The sequence below is a fragment of the Symphalangus syndactylus genome, chromosome 10 (assembly GCF_028878055.3).
Source record: "Symphalangus syndactylus isolate Jambi chromosome 10, NHGRI_mSymSyn1-v2.1_pri, whole genome shotgun sequence".
Taxonomy (NCBI): Eukaryota; Metazoa; Chordata; class Mammalia; order Primates; family Hylobatidae; genus Symphalangus; species Symphalangus syndactylus.
Window position 1 is genome coordinate 79,607,689 of NC_072432.2, and position 17,223 is coordinate 79,624,911.

Sequence of the window (17,223 nt, forward strand, 5' to 3'; positions counted from 1 at the left end):
TGGCTGCATCCCCACCCAAATCTCATCTTGAATTTTAACTCCCACAATTCCCACGTGTCTTGGGAGGAACTTGGTGGGAGGTAACTGAATTATGGGGGCAGGTCTTTCCTGCACTGTAATAGTGACAGTGAATAAGTCTCATGGGATCTGGTGGTTTTAGAAATGGGAGATTCCCCCCACAAGCTCTCCTCTCTTGTCTGCTGCCATGTGAGATTTGCTTTTCACCTTCTGCCTCCGATTGGGAGGCCTTCCCAGCCATGTGGAGCTGTAAGTCCAAGAAACCTCTTTTTCTTCTCAGTCTAGGGTATGTCTTTATCAGCAGTGTGAAAATGAACTAATACAGTACATTGGTACAATAGAGTGTGGTGTTGCTGAAAAGATACCCAAAAATGTGGAAGCGACTTTGGAACTGGATAACAGGCAGAGGTTGAAACAGTTTGGAGGGCTCAGAAGAAGTCGGGAAAACACGAGTAAGTTTGGAACTTCCTAGAGACTCGTTGAATGGCTTTGACTAAGATGCTGATAGTGATATAGACAATGAAATCCAGGCTGAGTTGGTCCCAAATGGAGATAAGGAGCTTGTTGAGAATTGGAGCAAAGGTGACTCTTGTTATGTTTTAGGAAAGAGACTGGTGGCATTTTGCCCCTGCCCTAGAGATTTGTGGAAATTTGAACTTGAGGGAGGTCATTTAGGGTATTTGGTGGAAGAAATTTCTAAGGACCAAAGCAGTTAAGAGGTGATTTGGGTGCTGTTAAAGACATTCAGTTTTATAAGGAAATTAGGGAATAAAGTTTGGAAAATTTACAACCTGACAATATGATAGAAAAGAAAATCTTATTTTCTCAGGATAAATTCATGTTGGCTGCAGAAATTTGCTTAAGTAATGAGGAGCTGAATGTTAATCCCCAAGACAATGGGGAAAATATCTCCAGGTCATGTCAGAGACCTTTGCAGCAGCCCCTTCCATCACAGACCCAGAGGTTTAGGAGGAAAAAGTGGTTTTGTGGGCCAAGCCCATGGTCCCCGTGCTGGGTGCAACCTTGGGAATTGGTTCCCTGCATCCCAGACATTCCAGCCATGGCTGATAGGGGCCAATGTACAGCTCAGGCTGTGGCTTCAGAGGGTGCAAGCCCCAAGCTTTGGCAGCTTCCACATGGTGTTGAGCCTGTGAGTACACAGAAGTCGAGAATTGGTGTTTCAGAACATCCACCTAAATTTCAGAGGATATATGGAAACACCTGGATGCCCAGGCAGAAGTTTGCTGCAGGGGCAAGGCCCTCATTGAGAACCTCTGCTAGAGCAGCCCAGAAGGACTGGGGCGCTGCCTAGTGGAGCTGTGAGAAGAGGGCCACCACCCTCCAGACCCCAGAATGGCAGATCCACCGACAGCTTGCATTCTGCATCTAAAGAAGCCACAGACATTCAATGCCAGCCTGTGAAAGTAGCTGGGAGGGGGGTCTATACCCAGCAAAGCCACAGGAGCAGAGCTGCTCAAGACCATGGGAACCTCCCTCTTGCATCAGCATGACCTGGATGTGAGACATGGTGTCAAAGGAGATCATTCTGGAGTTTTAAGATTTTACTGCCCTACTGGATTTCAGACTTGCCTGGGGCCTGTAGCCTCTCTGTTTTGGACAATTTCTCCCAGTTGGAGCAGCTGTATTTACCCAATTCCTGTACTCTGTACCCATTGTATCAGGGAAATAACTAACTTGCTTTTTATTTTACTGGCTCATAGGCAGAAGGGACTTGCCTTGTTTCAGATGAGACATCAGACTGTGGACTTTTGAGTTAATGCTGAAATGAGTTAAGACTTTAGGGTACAGTTGGGAAGGCATGATTGGTTTTGAAATGTGAGGACATGAGATTTAGGAGGGTCTAGGCACAGAATGATATGGTTTAGCTGTGTCCTCACCCAAATCTCATCTTGAATTGAAACTCCCAGAATTCCCGTGTGTCATGGGAGCACCCTGGTGGGAGATAATTGAATTATGGGGGCAGGTCTTTCCTGCGCTCTTCTCGTGATAGTGAATAAGTCTCATGAAATCTGATGGTTTTAAAAATGGGAATTTCCCCAAACAAGCTCTCTTCTCTTGTCTGCTGCCATGTGAGATGTGCTTTTCACCTTCCACCATGATTGTGAGGCCTCTCCAGCCATGTGGAACTGTAAATCCATTAAACCTCTTTTCCTTCCCAGTCTCAGGTATGTCTTTGTCAGCAGCATGAAAACGGACTAGAACAAGAAAAAAGAAACATTTGAAAGATAAATATTGTAGCATATTTGTAAAAGTGTGACTAGATTAATTTGCTACTATTAGAGTTTGAATTAGGTATTATTTCCTAGAAAGCTATTTAGAAATAAATTAAAAACAGTAAGAATCCATGGGTCATATGTAAGTGACAATAATTCTGAAACAAAGAGAAAGTAACCTAACATTTTTAGAGAATAAAAGATGGTTAAATAACCAATAAAGTAACATTAGGTAGTTTCCTTAATCCAGAATAAAAATAAATAAAGTAATATAAAATTCATAACATAGGTTTTTAACAAATCATTATTTATTTTTTCTATAGTTTATAAGATAAATTGTTGGTACTGGCTATTGATGAAAAATTGAAAATAAATTTTGAATCTATACCATGATTTGTTCCAATTTGGGTAAAAGTTGAAGAAGAATTTCCTGAGCTTACTGAAATTGCTTTACATGTTTTTCTTCTATTTTCATTAATACACTTTCTCAGATTGGTTTATACTACAAGTAGTGAAAAAATAAAACATAGAAACTGGCTATACACTATCAGCTGCTGTACCATTGTCATCTAGATTAGATAAATTAACAAATAAGGCAACTTATTAAATAGAATTTTAATATTTATATGCATAGTGTTCATTCAAAATGTGCAAACAAGATTTACTATGAATAATTTCATTTTACTTATGGCATTTTGTTTATTTAGTACTGTAGAAGATCAAAAGTTATAAGAACCATTTTCATATTGATTAGCCTATACTTTCTTTTTTAAAGAACCATTTTTTATCGTAAGTTTTTACTACTCTTATTGAAATGTAGTTTCATAGAAAATGTAATTTAATAGTAAAATACGATGTTTGTAACTTGAGTATACCTGTTATTATTTCATTTTTTCTAATCCTTATTTGTTTTTTATTTATTTTACAAAAGTATTGATTCATGAGAAAATAGTAGGGCTATTGGTCCTATTCAGGAAAAAAGTAAACATCAGGAAAAAAAAAAACAAACTGATTCAGTTGCGAGACAGTAGAGATGCACATTTCTTCAAATGTTCTGAAAATTTAGACATTAATGGTTTGCTGAAGAGTGATTTTAACAAAGAAAACAGGTAGTCTCAAAGTAAGGGCACTGAACAACTTATCAAGCAGGAATGGTGATGACAGCATCACATAAAGTTGGGAGATGTGAGATTAGAATTACATAGCTTCGCACTCTATGCCAAGGATTAATACCTGATGTGAACCCTGGAAGTGAAAAAAAAAAAAATCAGTTGTTAGAAGTCAATTATCACAGTATGGATCTTCTGCATTTGAAATCAGTATGACCCTAGGAACATCCTGTGGCTTTGAATGCCAAGGTGTGGATGAATGAGGGCCAGTTCAGCCTATGCAATTCAGAGTTAGTTCTCACATGTGGTTTATTTGCCTGTGATGCCAAAAGGGAAAAACCAGGAGACACTCTCCAGGGTACGCCAGAAATCAAATCAGGATAGCAAATGCCCAAAAGGACTCCAAACCAAGGGAATATATGGCCAGTATCAGTCAAAGAAATGAGCTAGAATTAGAAGTAACCAATGAGAAAGTGAGAAATTATAATATTAATAAGAAAATAACAATAACAATGACAATAATAATGTATAACATACATTGATTGCTTGTCCTCGGCATTGTCCTAAGCAATTTATGTATATTAAATCATTTAAGAATCTTACACGATTATGAGACAGACCTGTGATCACAATATTTTTAATTACAGAAGAAGAGACTGAGTTAGTCAGGATGAAAACTTGTCCACACTCCAGGATAAAAAGAAAGAATGAATGTGAAGTTGGTTTGGGGACATTTGCCGTGGTTATGCTTGTGAAAGTATACTGGATTTGTTTAAACAGTAAACAAGCAGGTAAATCAGCTATTTGGATTCAGTTTGTAAAGATATTTGAATTTCATTTTATATCGCTGGTCAAATATCTCCACAACTTCTTCTTTAATAAGAGATAGAGAATGATCCGATGATTAGAGTTTTAAAAAGTACACTAACTACAGTAAGGGTTCATGATTACTACATTGTTGAATATGCTCAAGCAGTCTGGAAGACTGTCGAGTGTTGCTTTGGAGGAGATTTCTACCCGGGGTGAGTAGTCTTAACATCCTCCATGAAAATTCTAAGTTTCACTCTTATCCAAGGTACTTACTGTCTTTTGAAGAAAGAGGTACTTCTCTAATAAAATGCATGACTAATTACAACTTTAAAAAATTGTATGCCCTATTGTAATGTGGAATGTTTTGTGGGATTTTACTTAACATTTAGAATGTTAATAACTTATTCTGATACACTTCTAACCCTCAATATATTTTCACTTTGATTGAAAGTATGTTTGAGTTATTAAACTGAACTCCAATTACGTGTGTGTATGTGTCTATGAAAGATACGAGAGAGAAACTGTATTGTGCTTTTTCATTTTCTAACCCAGCCAGCCACTACTGATTGTTGAAAATCACCTTTTCATCTCTAGTTTTCAATGTGCCTTCATATCTGTTTTCAAAAAGTTCTCATTCATTGAGCTAGAAACCAGAGTAGAGGAAGCATAAATTTAATTTAAAGAGTGAGATGTGTGTTGGATTATAAGCATATTTAGGGAGAGCGAAGCAGGGGAGACGAGTGTTGAATATTGAGTTTAACTTTGAGTTTGCTATGCTTGAAGAATAACAGTCATTTTTTTCCACAATGTTGTAAACAATCCAAGAGATTGTTAGAAAGATTTTAGATGGTGTTACAGATGTGGAATGCTTCTGTGTACAGATGATAATTCAGGGAATGGGAATGATTTTTCTATAGGAAGAATGCAGAATAACTTGAGACCCTTGGAGGGAACACAAGCTCCAGGGCATGGTGGTGATAAAGGATTAGTATAATAGTGTCCCTCTTCAGTTGCAGAAGCAGTGATGTGATATAGATATACCTTGGAACCTTGGGAGTTAGTCGACAAAGATATTTGTTTCATGTCTGGTCATAGACTTAGGGGATTTGCAGTTAAGCAGGCACAGATTAAATCTTGGTTTTATCTTGCAAATATCCCCAATTATAGATTGCTCACTCTTCATCAATCTACTGCCCTTTTCTGAGTAATTTTCAGCTCTCCTCTAATTGTCTCCTCTCCTCCTTGCCACCTTTCACACATAGGAGTTCGTAAAATATTTTAAAAGAGTAACTTACTGTTTATTTTTAATCTACCTTCAACACTCTAGTAGCTTCCCATCTCATTTTTAAAAAAGTCAAAAGTCATTACAGTGTACAGATTCTACGTTATGGGGAGGTTCCTCCCAAAACTCTTCTTTCTTACCTTAATCGTCTAGCCTTCTGATACTCACTTTTTTCTTTTCTACTGTATCAATCACACTGCCCTCCTTTGCTATTTCTTTCTTTCTTTTATTATTATTATTATACTTTAAGTTCTAGGGTATGTGTGCACAATGTGCAGGTTTGTTACATATGTATACATGTGCCATGTTGGTGTGCTGCACCCATTAACTCGTCATTTACATTAGGTATATCTCTTAATGCTATCCCTTCCCACTCCCCCCAGCCCACAACAGGCCCCAGTTTATGATGTTCCTCTTCCTGTATCCATGTGTTCTCATTGTTCAATTCCCACCTATGAGTGAGAACATGCGGTGTTTGGTTTTTTTGTCCCTGCAATAGTTTGCTGAGAATGATGGTTTGCAGCTTCATCCATGTCCCTACAAAGGACATGAACTCATCATTTTTTATGTCTGCATAGTATTCCATGGTGTATATGTGCCACATTTTCTTAATCCAATCTATCACTGATGGACATTCGGGTTGGTTCTAAGTCTTTGCTGTTGTGAATAGTGTGAATAGTGCCGCAATAAACATAAGTGCACATGTGTCTTTACAGCAGCATGATTTGTAATCCTTTGGGTATATACCCAGTAACGGGATGGCTGGGTCAAATGATATTTCTAGTTCTAGTTCCTTGAGGAATCACCACACTGTCTTCCACAAGGGGGGTTGAACCAGTTTAAAGTCCCAGCAACAGTGTAAAAGTGTTCCTATTTCTCCACATCCTCTCCAGCACCAGTTGTTTCCTGACTTTTTAATGATTGCCATTCTAAGTGGTGTGAGATGGTATCTCATTGTGGTTTTGATTTGCATTTCTCTGGTGGCCAGTGATGATGAGCATTTTTTCATGTGTCTGTTGGCTGCATAAATGTCTTCTTTTCAGAAGTGTCTGTTCATGTCCTTCGCCCACTTTTTGATGGGGTTGTTTGTTTTTTTCTTGTAAATTTGTTTGAGTTATTTGTAGATTCTGGATATTAGCCCTTTGTCAGATGAGTAGACTGCAAAAATTTTCTCCCATTCTGTAGGTTGCCTGTTCACTCTGATGGTTGTTTCTTTTGCTGTTTCTTACACTATACAAACAAATGCCTGCCTCAGGACCTTTACATTTTCTGCTTTCTGCCATGAATGTTGTTTTACAGATGTCTGCATCTGTCTCTTCTGATTTTAATTAGGTCTTTCCTCAAATCTTAGGTAGTAAATAGCAGGCCCATTTATTTATCACTCTCTAAAACATTTCTCTGCTTAATTTTTCTTGATTGTATTATCTCTTGTTATATGGAGTACACATCTATTTGCTTATGCATTATATGTCTTCTGCAACTAGAATGCAAACTCCCTTAGAAGCTTGACTTTATTTAGTTTATTCACTAAGGTATCCCCGTGTATAGAACAGATCTGAACACTCAATAAACACTTATTGAATGAGTAATAATAGGAAATGCTAATATTATGTTTACTGTATGCCTGACACTGTTCTAGGAGCTGTACATGTATCAACTAATTTAATCTTCACAAAGAGAACTCCGCTGTATCTATGTCAATCCTAATTCTAATTAGGTAATCCTAATATCTCCTAATGCTATCCCTCCCCGCTCCCCCCAGCCCATGACAGGCCCCAGTGTGTGATGTTCCCCTTCCTGTCTCCAAGTGTTCTGATTGTTCAATTCCCATCTATGAGTGAGAACATGTAGTCTAGCTGCAGACTATAAACTCATAAATAGTGCAGCAGGATAGATAGATGGAAAAATAGATGAATGGCACTTCCAAAAATGGTGTGTGTGTGTATGTATATGTATATGTGTATGTGTGTGTGTGTGTGTGTATACACCATCTGTAAGCCTCAGTTCCCTTGCTTATAAAATGAGAATGCTTACAAAATTACCAACTTTATATTATAATAAGGTAAATATCAGCTATTAAAATTATGATCAATTGATATATTATTAATATATTAGCATAGGTTTACCACTGTGAGGCCTGGTTTTTCATCTTTAATAAGGGATATTGGGCCAAAGAAATAGTAAATTTACCCTATGACATCAACTGCATTGTTTTAAGTGCATAATGTCTTTAACCCCACAGGGTTGTGGTTAAAATCCAGGCTCCAACATGATGTAGGATCGAGTTCATTTACAGCTGGGCCTGGAAAACTCCAGCCTTACCCATGTGGTGCCTTCACATCCAACTTTGACTCTTGGCTAATATAAAGGCAATTTAAGTGTGTGCTGTTTCAACTCCAAAACTCCATCTATGATACACAGAACTGGTTTGTTTACTGATGGTTTTCACCTGGCCTTAGCAGTGTGATGGCCTGGCTTGACCAACTGACCAAAGGGACATAAAATTAGATACCACTGTAACTTCTGCCTTGAGCTATCCTGAAGCCAAGATTCAGAAAACAGATCTTGTTGGTTTAATCATGATTCAAAGCATGCCCCTGTGTGCATGAGGACCCTGGGAAGATTGTGTCTATATGTTTCTCATATCCCTAATACTTGCCTGCCCCTTTCATATTCTGTATTGTAATCAGTACCTTTAAGTAAAAGCTTTCATGAGTTTGCTCTGCGGAGTTCGATGAGTTCTTTGAAATACCTGAATTTAGGAAACCTATGCGTATGTGCAAATATGTAATATTTACCAGGTTTGATTATCTGTCTGGGCCTCAGTTTCTCTTCTATTAAATAGAAATACCAGCAGTATCTCACACACATGAATTTGATAATATATTAATTGCTCTGAAGAGTATGTGGCAAACAATGAAAATTGAACTAATATTAGCTATTATTTTGATGCATTTTGATTATTTAAAAGCAAACCTTTATACAATGGCTTGAATATGTGCAAAGAATAAAGATTATTCAAGTCACACTTGCTGTCTAATCTTGACACTTCCAAAAGTATTTGAATGTCATCATCTGATTGGATATTTTTGGTAAAGCTTAAAAATGTGGTGAAGCCTCACACATGCATGACAATTCTAGACTCACCTACAACAATGTATTATATTACCTTGGGGGAATGAACAATGTGAAAAAATAAATCAACTATGAAAATGTCAGGCAAGAAATAAATTTTTTAGAAATAATCTTTTTAAAGTTTGTAATAAAAATTAGGAAGTGTAAAACAAGTGGTTGAACTGCCATTTAAAATACCATTTATTTAAATCCTAACCCAGTTGCTTACCAGCCATTTCCTAGCAGAGTGGTTTAACCGCCCTCTGGCTCAGTTTCCTCCTTCACGAATATATACAAAAAATGATAATGTTGATTTCATAAATGCTTATGAGACTTCAATGAGCTAGTCTGTGCAATACGTTAAATATTAGTCTATTTTTACTTAAAAATTAGTGATTTGATAATTCCAGAACAATATAATTTAAAAACATGATTTTTAAAGTCATGCATTTACTTGTTTTTAATAGAGATTTAATGAAGAAACACCCATTATATGCTCCATGTTTAATTTTCTCAAGTGCTTATTATGGGTCAGATAGTCTGCTAGTTGGTGGGAATATAACGGTGAAAAATAGAGTCACAGCTTCTCTTAAGACAGCTTATAGTAAATCAATAACCTAAATTATGATAAGCATTGTGATAGGAGAAATGTCATACAGCAGTAGCAAATGCAGAAAACACTTATAAACTATCTGAGGGACTTTGAGAAATAGAACCAGAGAAAAATATTTTAACTGAGACCTCAAGGATAAGTGGGAATTAATCCTGTAAACTACAGAGCTCAAAGCATGCATAAATGGCCAGAAACTTAATACAAATATGTTTATTTCTTGGATTAGAAGAAGTGCAGAATGTCTGAACTAATAATTTCATAGCTCAACCAGAAACCAGTTGGTAGTGTCTTAATATAATTCATAATTAAATTTTATATTATTAAAAGACATGTATGGGGCCAGGCGCGGTGCCTCACGCCTGTAATCCCAGCACTTTGGGAGGCCAAGGTGGGTGGATCACGAGGTTAGGAGATCGAGACCATCCTGGCTAACATGGTGAAATCCCGTCTCTACTAAAAATGCAAAAAAATTAGCCGGGCGTGGTGGCAGGTGCCTGTAGTCCCAGCTACTCGGGAGGCTGAGGCAGGAGAATGGTGCGAACCCGGGAGGCGGAGCTTGCAGTGAGCCCAGATGGCGCCGCCGCACTCCAGCCTGGGTGACAGGGCAAGAATCTATCTCAAAAAAAAAAAAGAAAAAAAAAAGACATGTATATATTCTACATTTTATCATTTTTTTATGTTAGAAGAAATTCCATTAGAAATTACTTTAAAGTAGTTCTACCGGCAACAAATTTTCTTAGTTTTTTATATAGCAAAATGTTTATTTCATCTTTATGCATTAAGAATATTTTCACTGAATATAGATGTATGGGTTGGCCATCCTTTTGAGCATTTGAAAAATGTTATTTTCTCTCAACTATCTTTGTTTCTTGTCATTGAAGTTTTTGTTACCTTATAGATTATGTATTTTTCTTTCCGTTTGCTATCAATTTTTTTGTTTTTAGTTTACGGAAATTTGTTTGTCATGTGTCTGGTTATTGATTTATTTAGGTTTATCTTGCTTGAATTTTACTGAGCTATTTCTATGTGGATAGTTATGTCTTTTACAAATGTGGGGTGTTTTCAGTTGTTATTTCATCAATTTTTTTATCTGTTAACTTTTTCTTTTTCTCTTTTAGAACTCTGATGACACAAATGTTCAATCTTTTTGGTGCTGTTGTTGTTGACCCACGAGTCATTTGGAACATAGTTCCATTCATTTCTTTAAATCTATCTTTACTGTTTATATTGAATAAGTTTATTGACATATCTTCAAGTTCACTGATTTTTTTCTGTCACTTCCATTATGCTCTTGATCTCCTCCAGTGAGGTGTATTTTGGTTTTGGGGGTTTGTCTTGGTTTTGTATTTTTCACTTCTAAAAAGTCATTGCAGTTCTTTTAAAATCTAATTAGAAGATATATGTATGTTCTATTTCTTTGCTGAGATCTTCTATTTTTTAATTTAATCTGAGTGTTAATAATTGCTCATTGGATCATTTTAAAGAATGAGCTTTAAAATACTCCTGAGATAATTTCAGCAATATGGCATCTTGGCATTGGTGTCAGTTGATTATCTGCTGTCATAAATTGAGATTTTCTTCATTATCGGTATCATGATTAGTGTTGGATTGCATCTTGGTAGTTATTATTTTATAAGAGTCTGGTTCATATTAACTCTTCTCGTTTTTGTGGGCAGTCAAACTGTGTAGGTTCAGAGTGCATCCTATTTAGATTTTGGGGGCTACGATTCACATGTAAACTTAGCTTTCAAAGTCTTGAGATATTATTTTGATCTATCCCATTGGTGTGTTAACCAGAGGCCAATTTACAACTTGACATTGTTCCACACCATCAATCAAACCATGTGTTTTGTTGACTGGACAGTTTCCTGCATGGGTCACTCAGGGATATTCTCAGAATCCCTCACTTTTCTTCATAATCCTTTAGCAACTTTCTAGCTAGCGGGGAGTGGGTTGCTTCCTAATTGCTGTTTTGTTTGTTTGTTCTTGTTTGTGTTGTTGTTTGTTCTGCTTAGCTGGAATGTTCAACATGGCTTGTAACCCAAGCTCTGCACATAAAACACAAAAAAGGTAAAACCGAAACTAACAACAGTAGCAACAAAACAATGAGTGCATGTAAAAAGCAGTAAAGTCTAGAGAATGTCTATCGTTTATTTAGTAGTACTATACTAATGTCAATTTCCTAATTTTTATGGTGTACCATGTTTATGTAAGAAGTTATTGAGGAAATCTAAGTTAAGGGTATAAGGGAATATTTCCATTGTTTTTGTAACTTTGTGTGAGTCTAAAAATGGAAAATAATATGTTTAAAAATCAATAAGGAAATAGAAAAGATGTTTATGTGTCTAACCACACACATATATATGTATAAAATATATACTGTATTATATATAATATATACATAAAACACACAATTACATATGTATATATAATTGTTTTTTTTTTTTTTTTTTTTTTTTTGAGACACTCTCTCTCTGTCACCCAGGCTGGAGTGCAGTGGCCCAATCTCGGCTCACTGCAAGCTCTGCCTCCTGGGTTCATGCCATTCTCCTGCTTCAGCCTTCCAAGTAGCTGGGACTACAGGTACCCACCACCACACCCGGCTAGTTTCTCTTTTTTTTTTTTTATTTTTAGTATGGACGGTGTTTCACCGTGTTAGCCAGAATGGTCTCAATCTCCTGACCTTGTGATCTGCCCACCTCGGCCTCCCAAAGTGCTGGGATTACAGGTGTGAGCCACTGCGCCTGGCCATATATGTATATATAATGTATGATATATATTATATATACTTTATATATATTCGCCACCACACAGTACAATGAGTATTGTATATATTCATTGTAAAATGTGATGGTTAATTTTATGCGTCAGATAAATTATAGTTATATAATATTTGGTGCCTGTCTTTTCTTCACTTGCTATGTTGCATATAAGATTCTTTCCCATTGATGAATAGATTCTTTCTTTTTATTGTTCAGTAGTATTCCATTGTATGAATAGACACCATTTTTTCCCACTTATGACTTGCTGAATATTTGAATTGTTTCCTGGTTTTGGTGACTATAAATAAAACTGATATAAGTATTTGCAAATATGTTTTGCATAGACAGATGTTTTCATTTCTCTTGAAATAGCAGTATTAGGGCTGCTGAGTCATAAGGTAAGATTGTCTTTTACTCTTATTAAAAGCTGCCAAATTATCTTGCAAAACGGCTTTATCATTTTGAATTCTTACCAGCAACATATGAGATTTCAGTTTGTCCTTTCACTCCTCTACACTTGAAATTTTCAGCTATAAGTATTCATTTAAGACACTTTAATAGATTCATAGCATCATCTCATTATGTTTTTTAAAAATTATCCTTAATGATTAATGATGATGACTTTCTTTTCATGTACTTATTTGTCATCTATATATCTTCTTTGAAGATGTGTATATTCAAATTTTTGCCCATTTTAAAATCAGTTTTTTTATTATTGGGTGTTGATAATTTTTATGTATGAAGAATATCTACTATTCATTATATATGGGCTGTGTAATTATTTATTCCTAGTTAGTGGCTGGTCTTTTCATTCTCATAACTGTCTTTCAAGTAGCAGAAGTTTTAAATTTTATGGAAGTCGAGTATGTAACATATTTTTCCATTAATAGTTCTTGCTTTACGTGTATCATCTGAAAAAATCTTTGACTAACTCAAGATTATAACGATTTTTCCCCATCATTCAGACGTTTTTACATTTTATATTCTATGGCAGATTTATGTCCAATTTTTAATGGAGTTTTGTATATGGTGCAAAATAGTACTGCTTTTTGACCCGGGCAAGTGGGACCCTTGCCTAGGTCCATACACCACAGAACTTGCCCTCTCTACTTTGTAGAGATTCCTTCAAAACGTTCAAAGTACCACTCAGGTTCCTGAGACAACCCACAGGAGCCCCATGTCTATATTTCTCCCCTTTCGGGTACCTCCAACATTTTTACATGTTAATTGATTAAACCATATGCTCTGAGGACCTCTAGAACTCATGAATATTGGATAAACAACAACAACAAAAACTGGTTTTTATTTGTTTTTTCTCAATACCCTGCATATCCTCAATGCTGTCTTATACAAGGTATAGGTCAAGATTGATGTTTTTATCTGTGGATATTTAATTGTGCCAGCACCATTAGTTTAAAAGCCACTTTTTCCACTGAATTACCTTTGCTGAAAATCGTTTGACTGTATAAAAGTAGGCCTATATCTGGTTTTTAAATTCTATTCCAATGACCTATAAATCTATCTTTTCATCAATACCATGTTATCTTCATTGCTTTGTACTCAATCCTTAAAATGTGCATATGAGTACTTCAACTGTTTTTAAATTTGTTTTTGCTATTCTAAGTTTCTTTGATTTTCTGTAAAAACTAAAGATTCAGCTTGTCAATGACTATTTTAAAAACTTGCTGGTATTTTTATTTCAATTGCTTTTAACCTATGGCTTAATTGAAAAAGAATTGATATTCTTAACATTATTGAGCAATCTGATTCATGAACAAGGAATACGTCATTCATTTTTAGGCCTACTTCTATTTCTCACATAAATGTTTTATAGTTTCAGTGAAAAGAGAGTGCACATATATGATTACTATTTCATATGTTGTTGCAATTTTACTGAATTTGTTAGTTTTTATTTCTGCATTGCTGGTATAAAGTGATCGTATTTTGTCAATTAATCTTGATGATCTTATTTATCAGATATAAGAGTTTTTGTAGACATTTTAGGAATTTTTACATAGACAATCTTTTTTTAATCTGTGAAGAAGAACAGTTGTCCCCTCCCTTTTTAATCCACATGCTTTTATTAAAATTTTCTTATCTGATTTTACTGGCTAGGGTTTTCAATACAATATTGAGTGAAGATCGTGTCAACAGACATCCTTACATTGCTTTTAACATGAAGGGGAACATGTTCAGTATTCTATCATAGAGTGTCATGTCAGTTATAAGTTTTTCAAGTATGTTGTTTATCAGGTTGAGAAAGTTCGCTTCAACGTCTGCTTTCCTTAGAGTGTGATTTTTTTAAGTAATAAATGAATGTAAAATTTTGTCAAATGTTTTTCTTCATCAACTGAAATAATCATATAGCTTTCTTCAGTTTGTGGTTATAGAGCTACATTGATTGACTTTCAAATGTTGAGCAATCTCAACTTTCCAGGATGAAGTCAAGTTGGTCATTTATTATGTGCTGTTTTTTTTCCACATCATGCTCTACATATCCTCAGTAAAGCCTTGTGTAAGGCATAGTTCAAGATTCGTATTTTTAACTGGCTTTGCAGTACCAATATTTGGTTAACTATCTTCACATTTATGATAATGAAGAATATTGTTCTACAGTTTTACTGTAATTCCTTTGTTTGGTTTTAAATCAGGATAATTCTTGCCTTAAAAAATCAATTGAGACATGTTCCTACCTGTTTCATTTTCTGAAACACATGATGTAAAATTGGTATTATTTCTCCCTTAAATATTAAGTAAAATTCATCAGTGATGTTGTCTAGACCTTAATCTTTCTTTGTTGGAAAGTTTTTAAATATAAATTTAATTCTTAGTAACTGAACTTTGCTATTGAATTTGCCATATTTACTCATTAAGTGTTTACTGAATGTTTAAAAATCTGTTCTAGACACAAGGCATACATTGATAAACTAGGTAAAATCAAGGCTCTAAGGGAGTTTACATTCTAGTGGGAGAAGACAGGCAGTTATCTATTTCTTCTTGAATTAATGTTGATAAATTCTGTAACTTAAGGAATTCATGCATATCATCTACATTATCAAACGTATTGATATAAATTTGTTTTTGATATGTCTTAGCATCCTTTAGAAGTGCTTCAACTTTCATTTCTAACGCTGATAATTTACTTCTTTTAAAAAATGTTTACTTTAAAATAATATTAGATTTGCAGAAGAGTTGCAAAACACTGTGGAGTGTCCTTGTATGATTTTCCCCCGTATTTCTCTAAGGTTATGATCTTACGTAACCATAACACTATTATCAAAACTAATAAATTAATATTGGTACAATGCTATTAACTGTTTGATCATATTTGGATTTCTCTAGCTTTTCTATTAGCATCCTTTTTTTTTTTCTGTTGAAGAATCTAATCCATATTCCCACATGGCATTTAGTTGTCACGTGCCTTCAGTCTCCTCCAACCTGTGGCTATTTCTCTGCCTTTCTTGATTTTTCATGACCTTGACATGTTTGAAAAGTCCTGATTAGTTATTTTATAGAGTATCCCTAATTTAGGTTTACCTGCTGCTTATTATGATTAACTTGAGGTAATGCATTTTTGGCCAGAATACAACAAAAGTGATGTGCTCCTCTTAGTGTGTCACATCAGGGGTATATGTTGTCAATATGTATTATGTGTATTACTGGTCATGTGCAGCTATTCCTGTATACGTGTGCCACAAAGTGTCTTCTCCGTTATCTTGTCCCGGATGGCTAATTTTATGTCAACTTTACTGGGCCAATAGGGTGCCAAGACATTTGGTAAAACATTATCTGGAGTATATCTGTGAGGGTGTTTTTAGATGAGGTTAACATTTCAGTTGATAGACTGAATACAGAATATTGATGTCTCTAATTTGTGTGGATCTCATCCAATCAATTGACAGCTGGAGTAGAACAAAAATGCTGACTCTTCCTCGAGTAAGAGTAAGAGTAAGAGGGAACTTTGCCTGACTGCCCTGAGCTGGGACATTGGTCTCTTCTTGCCTTTGGATTTGAACAAAAGCATCAGCTCTTCTTGGATCTAAAACCTGCCAGCTTTCAGATTGGAACTACACTGTCAGTTCTTATCAGTCTCCAGCTTGCCAACTACAGACCTTCGGACTTCTCAGTCTCAGGCTCATCCAATCCCTTGTCATTTATAAGGAATTCCATGAGCCAATTCCTTATAATAAAGTAATAAATTAAAATCAGAACCAATAGAACACACACACACACGCACACACCCTTCTATTGTTTCTGTTTCTCTGGAGAACCCTAACACGTTGCCCTTCCCTCAGTGTTAAACTGCTCCTTTTGTTTGTTAGAGCCCCCCACCCCGACCCGCCCACCGCCGACCAGATGGTTCTGGAGTGAGTAACCCAGCCTCATAGACAAGCTTCTCTCTATGGTCCTTTCCTCCTTCGGCACGATAATCCAATTGTGTTTTGTATTTCTGTTGGATCTTATGTGGGAGAGAGTTTGCTCCCCTACGAGAAGGAAATCCCTGATAGTATTGATATAGGGTCCTGAGCTCAGGAATTTTTCTTGCAACTTCCCCAAGTTTATGAGGTATTTCCTTTTCATCCTTCTGCCACTCACAATCAAACATTACCTGCATACAGACTACAGTAGAGTTTACTGTTCCTTTCTTAGTAGCTAAGGATTTTTCTGAGTATGAATGACTACTCCAAGCAGAAAGTGGGATTCTGAATATTTCCAACAGCAGCCGTAAATCTTTTCCTACAGGAACTGAATAATAGAAGTTTTTTGTTGTTGTTGTTGTTGTTTTTTGTGCTCTGATTCCACCCCAGTGTTGCTTGTAAACAATCTATGGAGATCTGTGGGAAAAAAGGCCTGTAGCTGGGTGTGGGTTCCACTTTTTATTTTGGGTCTCCAATGGTTTCTATACTAACCTTCTTCACCACACTCATCATTTTTACAATTCTTTGAAATCTTAGCTCATATTTTTGTACCCATTTGAATGCCTGCCACATCTTCTTCTATTGTTCTGCAACACAAGACTCCCCTTGGAGAGGTCATTGCTCTGTCAATTTGGTAGTTCCTCCAGAGTTTTCTCGTTTATAGAGTGAGATAGTTATGTTCTTTCTATTTTCTACATTCAAAAAGAATTTAAATTTAATATTAAAAATAAATATGATTAGAATTATGAAAGTACTACTTTTGATAGTCTTAACGCTATATACAATTTTGATTTTTAATTTTTTCCCACATTTTTCACAATACAACCAAGATATCACAGATATATCTTATCAAGAGCAGTTCT

At 35.7% G+C, this 17,223-nt stretch overlaps 1 protein-coding gene across 1 annotated transcript in view; it reads left to right on the forward strand.

The window, feature by feature from the left end:
* Nucleotides 1–308: 308 nt before the first annotated feature.
* The window catches only part of LOC129491630 (putative uncharacterized protein CCDC28A-AS1), a 51,330-nt gene continuing 34,415 nt past the window's right edge, over nucleotides 309–17,223 (forward strand). The window contains exons 1-2 of the mRNA XM_055296158.2: nucleotides 309–470; nucleotides 4,009–4,152. Coding sequence (XP_055152133.2) covers nucleotides 4,032–4,152 — 121 coding nt within the window. The 5' untranslated portion in view covers nucleotides 309–470; nucleotides 4,009–4,031. The remainder of the gene's footprint in view (nucleotides 471–4,008; nucleotides 4,153–17,223) is intronic.